The sequence below is a fragment of the Esox lucius genome, chromosome 19 (assembly GCF_011004845.1).
Source record: "Esox lucius isolate fEsoLuc1 chromosome 19, fEsoLuc1.pri, whole genome shotgun sequence".
Classification (NCBI taxonomy): domain Eukaryota; kingdom Metazoa; phylum Chordata; class Actinopteri; order Esociformes; family Esocidae; genus Esox; species Esox lucius.
In genome coordinates, this window is record NC_047587.1 from 19,536,885 (window position 1) to 19,551,204 (window position 14,320).

Sequence of the window (14,320 nt, forward strand, 5' to 3'; positions counted from 1 at the left end):
AGACAAACAGACATACAGAGAGACACAGAGAGACAGAGACAGGCGGTGTGTGTGCTTTATCAGGCTGTAGAGTGAGTGTGAGCCAACCGCATTGGCTATATATCAGATGTACGGTTTACATCGACTTTCTATTTCTCTTTCACTCTTCCTCTCTCTCTTCATCTCCCTCATATTCTCTTTCTCTCACTCCCCTTCTTTCCCTCCCTCCCTCCCTCCCTCCCACCCACTCTCGCACTCATTTTGTTAGTAGGACTAGCCTGACATACGCCCCTCTCCACTCCTCAGCTCATGCTGGCTAAACTGATGGATTCATCCCTGTTGACAATAGAGTGGTCTATAGACAGTGATGCCTTTCCATTCTGCTGCTAGTAACATTTTCTGCTCCTTACTGTACACACTGCTACAGTACCTCCAAATAGTCTCTGATGCTTTTCTCACTTTGGAGAGTCTTTTAAGAAGACGGTGGGCAAGTCTTGTAATCTCTACCTGTAACAAACTACAAACCGTTTTGGCCCCTATAGAAAGTGGTTGCAGGTGTCTGTGAGTTGAGTTGTACTACAGCCACCGTTCAGCGCCAGGGGGCAGGCTGAATGGACTGAGCCCTGCCTTGCCCTATCACTTTCTCCTGAGCTGGTGTATCCAACATTATCTCACAGCTCACCCCGGGGGAGACAAACATCTACAGGAAAACAAAAAAACATGAATGTGTCAGCACACACTAATGTAGTGGCAGCACATTAGACCTCCATATTAAATGTGTCTACATTCGAGTAAAAGTCAGTGGCTTTACTGCCCAGCAGCATCCCAATCCCCTAACAAACTGACAGTTTATTTAAATGGAACATTACTCACCATTGCCCACAGGCCAGTTTTCAAGTCATATATAAAAATGTTAACACCTGGCTCTAATACAGGCAATGATTTGGAGTGATCTGGCTTGGTGTATCAGTCAGGCCAGACAGGCAGGGATCATGGGAGAGCTGGCTTGGACACTGGGTTTACATGGCTGATTAAACGTTTATGACAGGCACGGAGAGTTCCTAGCGAGGGACATGGGGAACGCACTCCTTATGGACCACCACATAAAATGCGACACATGCTCCGCCTCAGCCTGTTCAGCTGACATTCTAAGAATTCTTATCCTTCTGAGGACAGAAAATAGAACATAAAAAAACGAGTCCCCCCCCCCCCAATACTAAGCTTCACTTCCCAAAAAAATTACCTTAACCTTAAACCTAATCATAACTCCTAACCATGACCACAAATCTGAACTCCAACCCCAAATGAGACTTTTACCATAAATGTAATCCCTGACCTTCTTTCCTTGTGTGGGACTAGCAAACTAACAACAGGTCAAATGTTCCTTGTTTTACTATCCTTGAGTATTTTCTGTCCTCACAGTAAACTGTGGTAAAATGTGGACACACACACACACACATACTGTGTTTAACAGGCAAGTATTCCAGGGAGAAGAAAGAGCTTTAATGATTCAGGAAGAGATTCCCAGCAGATCTGCTCTCTTTGGTTTCCAGTCCTCCCCTCTGTCGATGTCTCAGATAATGATGTCAATGAGAACGGATGCAGGGAGGGGAGGGAGGCAGGCAGGGACGAGAGGAGGAGAAATGTTGCTAATCGCTAGGCCACCGAGGAATCCCTTCATCACGCAGTCTGTGTGTGCTGGTGTGAGCTGTGTGTTTGTAGGTGCGTATGTGTTTATGTTTGTTTGTGTATTTATTTGTATTTTTGTGTGTGTATACTGCTACTGTACCTGTTCTGTGTGTATGGGGGTGTGGAAACACCAGAGTGTATTTAGCGCTGTCTTTATTTATCTCTAAGTTAGATAGTTAATTAGTTAGTTTACAGGACATCAAATGAATGTCATACTGATGACACCTATTGAGGAAGCTGGAATTCAGCGGTTTCCCAACAGTCTGGTTATTTATCAAGATAAAAAGCAGAAGAAAATTCCTGTACCTGCCAGGCCTACGAAAAATGTTCTCTTAGTGTGTATGTGTGTGTGTGTGTGTGTGTGTGTGTGTGTGTATTCTGGGTCTCAGAGAGCGGAAGTAAAGAGTCTGTCAGACGTGATGAGCGGCTGGAGCTGGGATGTGAATGTACAGACACAGGTGGATCCATTTATACAGTACAAGCAGAGGTAGGATACACTGTAATTCACTCACACACCTAAAACACACAATGACATGGAGGCATCGCAGGCCAGGATCAAAGATGTATTCTGTGCCGGCAGGACATCCCAAGTATAGTGATCTATGCTCATAAAGACATGGGTCTACTATATTTAAATAAAGAGGTCTGCAATTGTGTTGCTGTTGAAATACTAGTTGGGTTATTGAATAAATCATTAGCACTGGGGGTTTTATTCCGCGTGATGGAGTCTTCCTGTAGGACTCTGTATTGAGACATATCCTCAGGCATGTTGGTATTGTGCCATGTTAACATCTCTATAGCATCAACGCTAACACAAGGCTGCTGGAGTTTAATTAGACACGGGGTGCAAAGCTAACGAGCTAGCGCTGGGGAGACACTGCAAGGAAACGAAGATGGGGGGGGGGGGCAAGACGTGTGGCTTTGTGAGTATCTGCGAGGAGAGGATGATCATGGAAGAAAAGATGAGAGAGGGAGGTGGAGACGGGGGTACGCTGTAGGCTAAAGGGGGAATACATTACACTAACTCACAACTAATCATTGCTTCTCTCTCAATCATGCTGTGAACACACACAACCTGATGACAACAGTGTCTCAGGGCTAAACCCCCCCCCCCCTTCAACAGACACACACACACACTCACACAGTGTACCCAAGTCTCCACTAAAGACTAATTAAAATGCATCTGAATAAAACAACAGTCTAAATGTGGGCTCAGTACTCAAACAACTAGAAACATAGGAGGAAGAGATGCTGCATTGTACATTAACATCAATTGAAAGCAGAAGAGAAGAGTAAAGTGAAAAACCTTGTCAAATGGCATTGCTCTAAGAAATGATGTATACTGCAGGTATATGATGGTATAAAAAGCAAGGACAAATACTGCATTAACAAAGATACATATATATATATATATATATATATATATATATATATATATATATATATATATATGCACCTACATAACCCCCATAAACACACCAACACAACACCCCCACACACATACATTACCTCCATACACACACCTACATTACCGCAGAGATACATCTACATTACCCCATATACACAGCTACAGTACCACCATATACACCTATAGTACCTCCATACACACACCTAAAATACCCCCATACACACACCTACAGTATAGTACCTCCATACACACACTTACAGTACCCCCATACACACATCTATAGTACCTCCATACACACACCTACAATACCCCCATACACACACCTACAGTATAGTACCTCCATACACAGAGCTACAGTACCTCAATACCCACATCTAATGTATCTCTGTACACACATCTAATGTATCTCTGTACACACATCTAAAGTACCTTCATACACACATCTACAGTACCTCCATACACACATCTACAGTACCTCCATACACACATCTACAGCACTGCCATACACACATCTACAGTACCTGCATACACACATCTACAGTACCTCCATACAAACATCTACAGTACCTCCATACACACATCTAAAGTACCTTCATACACGCATCTACAGTACCTCCATTCACACAGCTACAGTCCTTACATACACACCTTGTATTTGCTGGGTCCTTTATAATAACCTGACCTGCCTACTGACAGCCTGGGAGACACTGCACCTCTGCCAGCTTCTAAAGCCCCAACCGCTGACCTCAGAACTCCTGACAGGCAAAACCTGCTGAAGTATGCAGGTGTACTAACATCTAACACAAACACACACACAAATCATTTTGCCATTTCACACCAGTAATACAGTCAATACCACGCAGATTACATTGAACACAGAGAAAAGTAATAATGAACAATATAACAATATTTTGTGTCTAGTGTCATGGCTTCAATTTGAAAAATGGCTTATACTTCCATGCACAGGTAAAACAATTTGAACTACTGAGATTAGTAAAGATATGGTCTTCAATGCAAACAACAGCACAGGTCAATGAAGAGAAACAGATTGGACAACTATATATTAGATTTAATGCTATCTCTTATAAGCAAGCAGTAGGCTATTAAATAGACTTTCCAATGGCGCTGCTTGATGAAGATAAAGCCTCACTCGGTTTGCTCATTGTATTTGGGAAGAAAAACATTCTACAGAACAGATTCATCTTCTCTTTGCAGCAGTAAGCATTTGCTTTCCTGAGTACAAAGAAAAAGACCATGTAAAAACACCATATTTGTGTAATGACCAAACGTAAGATTTGGTGTTTGGAGGGTGATCGAATGTAAAACCAAAGTGTTATTATAAAGAAAAAGTGTTTCAAAAGCAAATAAAGGTCACCCCACCAAAATAACTCAAAGTGTCTCTTATAAAATCTGAATGCAAATGGTTTACAGATTCATATTGATCCATTATTTCATTTTTTTATGGGATTCTCTCTCAATTGTGTTAAATTCTTTAGTTTGATATTTGAAACCATAGGAGACAGAGCAGGAGAGGGAAATGAAAACCCCAGGGCCTGTAAGGGGGTACATTAAATTTGAATTTCACTGGAAATGTACACACAGCCACACTTCATAAATAATAATCTGCTGTAATTTAAAATTAAATTGATTCAAATAAAAAAACACAACTATGTAATGTACAGAGGTTCGTAAAGGTTGATTAGTAAAGAAATATTAGTAAAGAAAGATTAGCTAATTTTATTTTAACAAACTATTAAAAGAATACATTAAACTGAATGTTGCTAAAAAAACATTCAAATCCTTTATGAGAAGAAACAATGACAAAGGAAATTGATTAATTTAATCCAGTTAATTAATTGTGTTATACAATTGTGTAAGCAAATATGAATAAAGAAAATACTTTCATGCTAGTTTAAAGCAGCTTGTTCTGCCATGAGATGTAATGAATCATAATGAAATATATCAGTCTTATAAATTGATGTTAAATAATAAGAAGAAGAACCATTCCTAAATGTCTATATTAAAATCATCAAACAAATCAAGTATTCTGTGAAGGCTCCTCTTGATATTACGGGTGGAGTGAGAACTGTGCTCAAAAGTGGTTTAGACCACACATTTAGTAAGACACCGAAATCGTTTAGACATTTTCATTGTAACCTTCACTAAGTAAAACTTGAAACACCAACGCAGTGTTTTCATTTTTTTCCGTTAGTGCTCCCAGTTGCCTGACAGTTTCAAGAAATCTCCGAATTATGTATTTCAATATTCCAGCAAAGATAAGGTTTCATTTCCTATGAGTTGATTGCAGTTTAGTTGCCCCTAGTTCTGGTGTTTCAAAGCACTTTTAATAGTTGTTGTTCCAGCTATTGTATTTAAGATGTGAGCACAATGACAGCCTCAATCAACATATAAATATACTCCATTAATGACCCCTAAATGGCAGTTGAAAGTGTATACAGGAGTTTTTCCAGGAGTTTAAATTAGTTCCTCAATCCTTCGGGAGGTAAAAACTTCACTGGATTACATTGTATGTCTATGGTCAAAACACAGTGCACCGTTCTATTCTTGGCTCACACTGCAAAACTTAGTATGCAGTAAAAAACGAAATTAAAGTAAATTATATATTTATTTTTCAAGGCTTCTTGAGGCTCACACGACCCAAATGCTTCAGCTTAAACACTTGCTTCAGTCAGGTTTGGTGACAGTAATGTTCGGCCTATCTTTGTCCACATTTCAAGGGCTTTTCAGAGAGTTACTTCAGCCGAGTGGGCAGATATTGTGTGTGAGTGGGTATGCAAGCGTCGTATTACAGTGGTGACGAGTCCTCCGACTCTGAGGGTGCAAGCTCAGACACAGTGCTCTGTGAGGATGATACTCCACATTGACCAGGCCTTTAAATAAGCTTTTCGATCCTACTGGGACGACACTAAGGTCACTGTCTGCCTCCGCTCTCTGTCTGCCTGTCTGGCTGCTCCCACTGCCAGATCACTCCATCCCCAAGTCTTTTCCTTCCCTACTCCTGTCTGTTCCTCCTTCTGCACTCTATCCATCGCCGTCTGTCTATCTATCCACCTGTCTGTCTGTCTGTCACTGTGAAAATGAAGTCTGTCCCTGCAGAGGCAGAGTCACAGGGTCGAAGTCAAGAAAGGTCATGACCCTATCCCATGACAGAGCAGCGGGAGAGCATGTCAGACCCCACCTGTCAATCAGAGAAGTGTCCTGTAACAGACACAAGTCACAGAGACATGAGCCTGTCAAAGGCCTGTTTTAACAACAAGAGAAAACATCCCAACAAGACGTCCTCCAGAAATAAGTAGCCTCCTTGTCCTCAGGTAGTGTCAACTATTTAGATCAAGAATGATTAACTGTAGAGCCTGGGTCTGTAAAGTACAACCACAAAACGCAAACTGATGGTTTGTGTTTTGAACAAACAGCTTCACCTATAGAAACCAGGTCAACCTAGCTCACAGAGACACATACAGACGCTTCCATTCTTCCTAAAATCTAAACGAAAACGAGAGAAAAATATTTGCGGCGAGGACGTTTGTTCCTCCACAACTGCTGGGGAAGTGTGAGCAACAATATATATTTTTTTATGAAATCAACTTTTGAAATTAACTTAAATTAACTTAATTAAAACACACCAACAATTAATTAGGAAGTATTTTTCAAAGACAATCATGGTCTGTGTTGATAATAAACAATGCGAATAGAATAAACATTAAACAGTGAATGTATTTTTTCTTCATAAAACGCTGAATATTTACAAATAACAATAATAAAGAAAATGTATATTTCTAGAAATGATCAAGCCCACTATGCTTTGTATCACGCATGGGAACAGCCATTTGCTGTGGTATACTGGCTATACCAAAACACAATACAGATGTCATTTATGGGATTCATTTAATGTGACAGTTTTAGCTGCTCCAGAATTGTATTAAAAGAAGTGACAATATAGTTGTAGGTTTTTAAGTTGTTGACTTGATATTAGTGAGGAGAGGAGAATGGGTGACAAGATGACTGACAAGTTTACCTCAGACTCCAGGTAAAGGGCAGGGGCAGGATTCACAAGTCACTATCACAGATGCAGGAACTTTCTTGACGTCCTGAAGAAAGAGATATTATAAGGAACAGTTAAAAAAGCAAATTGGCAAAAGTAAACTGAGAGAAAGAAAGAGAATGAAAGCCCATATGAGGTTTTTTCACAATCACTAATACATTATAACTGGTTCTTTAAAAATAGTTAACCCAACAATTTTGAAAACATCTAAGAGGAATGCATTAACCTTACCCCATAAACACTATTCCCCAGATCATTCTCATTATGCTTTTATGTACAAAATACACTGTAACTCAATATACCAAACAGAAAACCTCGCAAGTTTAGCACTCTTAACACACAGTTGTTAAGGTTTAAACACTAACCAGCGTAGTCAACAAGCAATCAGGATGTTAGAATAATTAGAAAGGGCCACAGGTAAGCTCATCTGTGTTTTGGAAACCATGGATGAAAACATCAGAGAGAAGTGTAGAAAGACTAAGAAAGAAGAGGCAGAAGAACAGTGATGTTTAATGACATTTGTGACACTGTACTCGACTATGTTATTTTACATGACAACGAGGGAAACTGGGCTGAGGGTACAGACAAAACTAAGACCTTTCAAACCAGCCATTTCTATTGCATCAATTTTCCGGACTTAAAAAAAAATACATAACTTAAAATGCATCTGACTCCCGTACTGACCACCCAAATGTACTCTGTACTCTCTCGTGCTGTTGTAATCTGCAAGTGGTTTTGAGTAAAAGAAAATTACATGAACTTGAGACTTGAGTATTTCTATTCTATAAGAGTATCTAAATGTAATTGGTAGGCATACACTTTGTTTTGTTTTGTAGAACCGAAAGACACCAAGCATGATGTCTAAGGCCCAGTAACTAGCGATTCTCAACAACTATGTATGTTTAGAGAAATCCAGTCAAGAAGAAGAATTCAAAACAATGGCATTTTTTCAAGGTACACAGACAGTCAGAAAATATTAACTAAAATACAGGTGAAGATCTGGACTATAACCCTATTCCAGTATAAAATACAAACCTCCCTCTTGTCTCTATGGGCTAATGATGAAATGTTAATATCTGTTTACATATTGTTTCAGTGCACTTTAGCATCATCTCTAGACATCATTTACATTCTATAGTACAGACATAATATAGGCATTATTGGGATTGTCTACAAACCTGTGCAAGTACACGCACACACGCACACACACGCACACACACACACACACACACACCAGTCTGGGATGTAGCTGCTGGCATCATAAAAAAAGCCTCACAGAGAACCAACGTGTGGTCAGGGTCGTTCACACGTATAGCTTAAGAAAATGGGAAAAAGGAGTGGGGAGGAGTGGGGAGGAGTGGGGAGTAAAGGAAAAATTAAAGGAGAGGAGTGGGGAGGAGCGGGGAGTAAAGGAAAGATTTAAGGAGAGGAGAGGAGTGGGGAATAAAGGAAAAATTCAAGGAGAGGAGTGGGGAGGAGTGGGGAGTAAAGAAAAAATGAATGGAGGGGAGGGGAGTGGAGTGGGGAGTAAAGGAAAAATGAAAGGAGGGGAGGGGAGAAGAAAGGAAAGAAAGGAGAGGAAAGGAGGGGAAGGGAAAAGAGAAGACCTGAACAACATGTTGGGTCACCTTGTCTGGTTGGAGATCAATGTCTGTTAGACTGGCTCAGGGAGAGAGGGAGAGATGGAGAGAGGGAGAGAGGGAGAGAGGGAGAGAGGGAGAGAGGGAGAGAGGGAGAGAGGGAGAGATGGTCAGAGAAAGAGGGAGAGAGTGAGAGAGTGAGAGAGGGAGATATGGAGAGATGGTCAGAGAAAGAGTGATAAAGAAGGAGAGATGGTCAGAGAGAGATGGGGAAGAAAAAATAAAAAATAAATTTCTGTGTGGACTAAAAATATTTTTGGTGTCTTATTTAAATTGAATGTGAAGGTTAGATGTTTGACAAAATTGTAGGCACTCTTGACATGAAGTTAAGATTGTTTTCATATGCACCCAAATGGATTAGAAAGGAAATAACGATAAAGGCTAATTAGTTAAATGTACTGTACTATCCTTAAAGAGGATGGGATTGGCTAATGACCTATAATGTCACATATCCAGATGTACCAGGGAGCTCACAAGAAGTGTTTAGTTCCAAACAAACAGAACATTGAAATTTGAGGTTGACTTTATTTCACTGAGAAGAAAGTTTCAAATGAGCATTGGTGAATAATTGCAAGCCAGCACACGTAGCAGGTGATCTATTGAAGCAGTGCTTTTTGACAGTACCAGCAGCACTAATAATAATAATAATAATAATAATAATAATAATACATTCAATTTATATAGCGCTTTTCAAAGATCCAAAGATGCTTACCCTGGCCTGGTTTGTCTTTTTGTGACTCAAGCCTGTCTTCCCAAGATTAAACTGACACCTATGCTATCTCTGAGATAATAATCAAGGAATACACAATGTAATCAGTAGACTTTGGGCACTGATGATTAAGGGGAATTGTTATTAATTAATACATTAATTAAGTTATTCAGTATATAATGTGTAACTTATAAGCTTATGAAACTTTTTTTAGAAATGCTTTATAAAGTGCTTTCAACAATTGTTGTGGCGAATGCACATTTTAGACTCCTAAATGTCTAGAATGCACCAGAGTGAATGACTTGTTGCCCTTTGGACCTCTATAGACCCTTCCAAGTGTTTTCTAGGTGTTAAACAGTATTAATCGGGATATACTGCCCTGTGCTACCACCTTCCTGCACTAATTCTGATGGCTGTTCATTCATTGAGCAAATATCAAGACGCACAATCAATTTTATTCATGTAATATCTTAAGAATCTATCAAAAATGCTAATTGTTCATTCAGTATGTTTTTTTTTTAATCAATAGCTAATTATTCAGCAATCAGATTTTTTTGGTATCCTCGTAATCGGTATCGACCTTCAAAAATCAGAAATGGTCGACTTCTAATTGAAATGTCAGAAATTGTGATTTGTTTAATATTATGAATCTTAAATAAATCAATGTGAAAAACTAAACTTCTAAATTAGGACAGTCCTTATTGTATAGCACACTATACACTATGAAATGAAACCAAGATGTTATCTGTATTGTATACAAGTGAGGGATCATAGTTTCATACAGAAAGCCAAATGGGGCCTATAATGGACATTTTCATCATGATTTTCTCAAAGGTTGTTTGTGAAAAAATATAAAAATCACGTCAGACATATATCCTCCCAATGAAGACTTTATGTGAGAATTGACAGAACAATCTCAGATACCACAACTATGTTCTGGCCAAGCTCAAAAAGAACGGCCCAGAAGATACAAAGTGATCTGAATGCAGTGTTGAAACACTGGAATGGTTGAACTCAGCTCCATCTCTACACACAAACTCACACACACAAGCACTCACGCTACACGCATAAATTACAGCATAAATAGCCTAAGTAAGGAGGTGGTTTAAACTGTTGCACTGTTAATAAGTTATGTATAATACGAGCAAAAATATGCAAGCTGAGGAATTTAGGTCATTTAGATTTGGATCTTTTCATAACAATGTTAAATTAAATACAGTACATATGCTGATGATTTCAAATGCATGTCCGCAAAAACCCATATGAGAAATCACTGCAACCTTAAACAATTAGCTGCAGTCTGTTTTAAAATGGGTTGCCAGTTGTAAACTAGTCTAAAACATCCGTAAAATCTCTATTCAGAAAAATCTCTACATAATTCTATTCGGTATACATCATTTCCTGACTTATTTCATTAGCATAGCCAGTTTAGACAAGAAACCTGAGTGGTCATTGGACAACGACATATCAGCTGACGTCTGCGATCACGCCAATCACAATCAGATTTCATACTATTTCATAACTATATTATTTAATGTTACTCACTCAGTCTGATGTGCGCTGGTCTACTACCATGCAGGTGTGAAACCACCCACCACCCAATATCTCAAGATATTTAGAAATGAAGGCATATTAAGAAATGGAGGTGTATTTAGAAATGAAGGTGTATTTAGAAATGAAGGTGTGTTTAGAAATGGAGGCTTATTTAGAAATGGAGGCTTATTTAGAAATGAAGGCGTATTTAGAAACTAAGGTGTCTGCCCAAAAAGACTGTCTACATTTAACACCAAACAGGCAGACTAGATAGACACTGAGAGCAAGGTCAAATAAAAGTCGCAATGCTGGACATCGACTTCCTAAGACACACTTACAGACACACACGTGCACACCAACGCACACACAAACACATGAATCAGTTCTGACCACGAAGGGTTCTCCAGCAGATGTAACTGAGAGTGAAATGTATCGTACAGTAAAGAACAGTACTGAATGAGATTGATCTAGAAGCGTACATCAATTCAATGTTTAATCACACTCAAACATGCTTTTATTTTTACAGCCAGCTTGTGTGTTTGTGTGTGTCTATGTATCACATACATGCACATCTGTTTTGGTTTTGACTACATGTAATACAACTGGACAGTATTCAAGTATTCACAAACCTTCACAAATATCTGTGGCTATTCAGAATGTCAGTGAAACCAATCCAAGCCTGTTCATAAATAGAGGACTTCCACTGCAGCCTGTCATCTGACAGGGGCGGGAACATTCAATTATTAGCTTTTCATATACGTGGCACAAGTCTGCTTTCTGAGAGAGAGAGAGAGAGAGATGGAGAAAGACAGAGATGGAGAGAGACAGAGATGGAGAGAGACAAAATGACAGTGGGGGAATATGAGTGAGTGTGAGAGATGTGACAGAGAGAGAGGGAGAGAGAAAGAGAAACAGAGAGAGGGAGAAAGAGTTAAAGTTAAAAAAAGGGGGGGGGTGGTTTGGAAAGAAGGATAGAGAGCGAGAGCGTGAGAGGAAAAGACAGATATGTCTGTGACTCCTGTGTTTCAGTGGCAGAGTGATGGACACAGTACAGAGATCCATAAACGTGGTTGATTTAAATCACTTTAAATGTAAATGTTTATGGCCACTCACAAAGAGAGATGCAGATGGGGAGTGAGTGGAAGAGACTGAAATGGTTTCCTCTTTGGAATGTGAACATGTGGTTAACCCCTTCAGAGGTCAGTTATAGGGGCAAGCCAAAGAGTATGTGTCTTACACATGTATCAATTAACAACATTGCTGATTTATACCAAAGCAGCTCTCCAGCATACTGAGATAATTGTGAAAGTATTCTCAAAATGTGTTGATTTTCACTTCTGTTCTGTTACTGAGTAATGTAAAGTAAGAGCATGAAAATGCAGTGGAGGAATTTAGCCTACTAACATGGCATTTCAGTTATATTCAATTTATTTATAACAATGCTTACAGAAAAAGTGATCTGCTAAAATAGACTGTCTACATTTAACAAATGTTAAATAAACAGACTGAACGAATAGAGGCTTGGACAGACTCTCAGCACAAGGTCAAATAAAAGACACCATGCTGGACACACACACATGCACTCGTGCGCACGCAGCACTTGTTCCATTAATAAAAGCATTAAAGTGAAGTGCATAATGATGATTCAGATGTCAATAGGAATACATTTCAAAGTGATTTCCCATTGTTGACCTAGGAGAGAAAGTCCAATAGTGTGACAAGAGACAACTGCATTATCTGTAATAACCCAATCACTGGACACGGTAGAAATGAACTCAGCGCACCAGTCAATATGCTCCAACAGAGAACGGAATCACAACGCCGATTAAGTTAATCTAATATACATGCCTGTTTTTGTGTGTGTGCCTGTGTGTGCCTGTGTGTGCATCTATTGCACACGTTTTGATGGTTGCGTTCTGACCAAGACCGGTATGGTGCTAGTTGTCACCGTCTCGCCGACCTAGCCTGGGTCTCCACAACAACACACAGACTCTCCACTGTCAGAGGAGTCCGGCTGCCAGGCTGGTAGAGGTGATGTTTGCCAGCCTCTGCCACATACAGGCTTGCAGTGTGTGGTCTCCAGATTGCAGGCCTGCCCGAGACAAAGTCGTTTTTTTGGAACTGCTCTGCTTTGGCTGTTGGACGGCCCAGCTGTGTGGTGAAAAGCATGCTGTCTGTACTACTGGCCTTTCCCACATACAGGGAAAATATTTAGAGATTTCTTAAAATGTGTTTTTGTCGATCAAAATAAAGATGTTCAAATATATGTGAGTGTGTTGTGTGTGTGGGTGTGTTTGTGTCTGTTTGTGCACGCAAGCAAAATCAAAGAGAAGTGAGAGAGAGAAATAAATAAGCGAACATGATTTTTCTTTGAAATGTAACATTTCTTCAGCAGGGATCGATGTTTATGGATGAAGTGGTGATAAAAGTCAAGCATTTAAGGTTGCATTAAGCATTGTTAGCAGAATGTCAAATTGCGCAACCACCTCGCATGGCTAGGTTAAGGCATTCTTTGGTTTAAGTTCAGGGCAAATGTGCTGTGATACTGAGGTGTACGGAGGATGTGGTGGTTTCCTTTCTGTTCTGATCTTCATGGCTGATTTAATTAAACAGGAAGTGACCTGGTAACACTTCATCAAACCCCATAGGTTCTGGGCTTTACTCAAGTGCTCACACAGTCATGAAAACACTAAAACTCCTATTCATATGTTCGTAAACACACATATAACATTGTCTGCCTATTGAATGTTCTACAACGTCCGATGATTAGGTTATTATATATAATGCATTAGTGCTCTGTGACCAAAAATGTAAATACAAAAATGAAACCAGGGTAAAAACTGTTATTTATTAAAAATTGGCTGTGGCTTTCCACAGCGAGTGTTCCTGTGAATTCAGATGAATCTTTACATACTGTCTGTAATATAGACCCAGGTCAAGCCACACAGTCAAGCCCACTAATTATACATGCTGGTAGGAAAAAGCTGTTCAATGAAAGAAGTATAGTGTCTCCAGTTCCAGGTTAGAACACAAATGTAATTAAATAGCACACTATATTGACCTAATCAGATGGAGGGGCTATAAATTAGAGGACCAAGGACCACTAAAAGGCTTGGTCGCTGCCCTGCCGCTTTTCCCTTCGTTTATCATCTTAAAGGAGCAGGAAGCTTTTTTTTTTTTTTATCAGTTTCCCTCTCCTATTAGTCAAACGGGGAAATCATCCCTTCTAGCAATGGGAGGACCATGCCATCCCAGCCTGCACCTCTCCGTGCCCTGTAGCCGGGCAGCACCAGGGGGAT

At 39.7% G+C, this 14,320-nt stretch overlaps 1 protein-coding gene across 1 annotated transcript in view; it reads right to left on the reverse strand.

Annotated features, from left to right (window-relative positions):
- LOC105022181 (transcription factor Maf) overlaps nt 1-14,320 on the reverse strand; it is a 54,022-nt gene that overhangs the window by 35,194 nt on the left and 4,508 nt on the right. The window contains exon 2 of the mRNA XM_010890380.3: nt 7,113-7,185. Within this exon, the coding sequence (XP_010888682.1) occupies nt 7,158-7,185 (28 nt within the window). The 3' untranslated portion in view covers nt 7,113-7,157. The remainder of the gene's footprint in view (nt 1-7,112; nt 7,186-14,320) is intronic.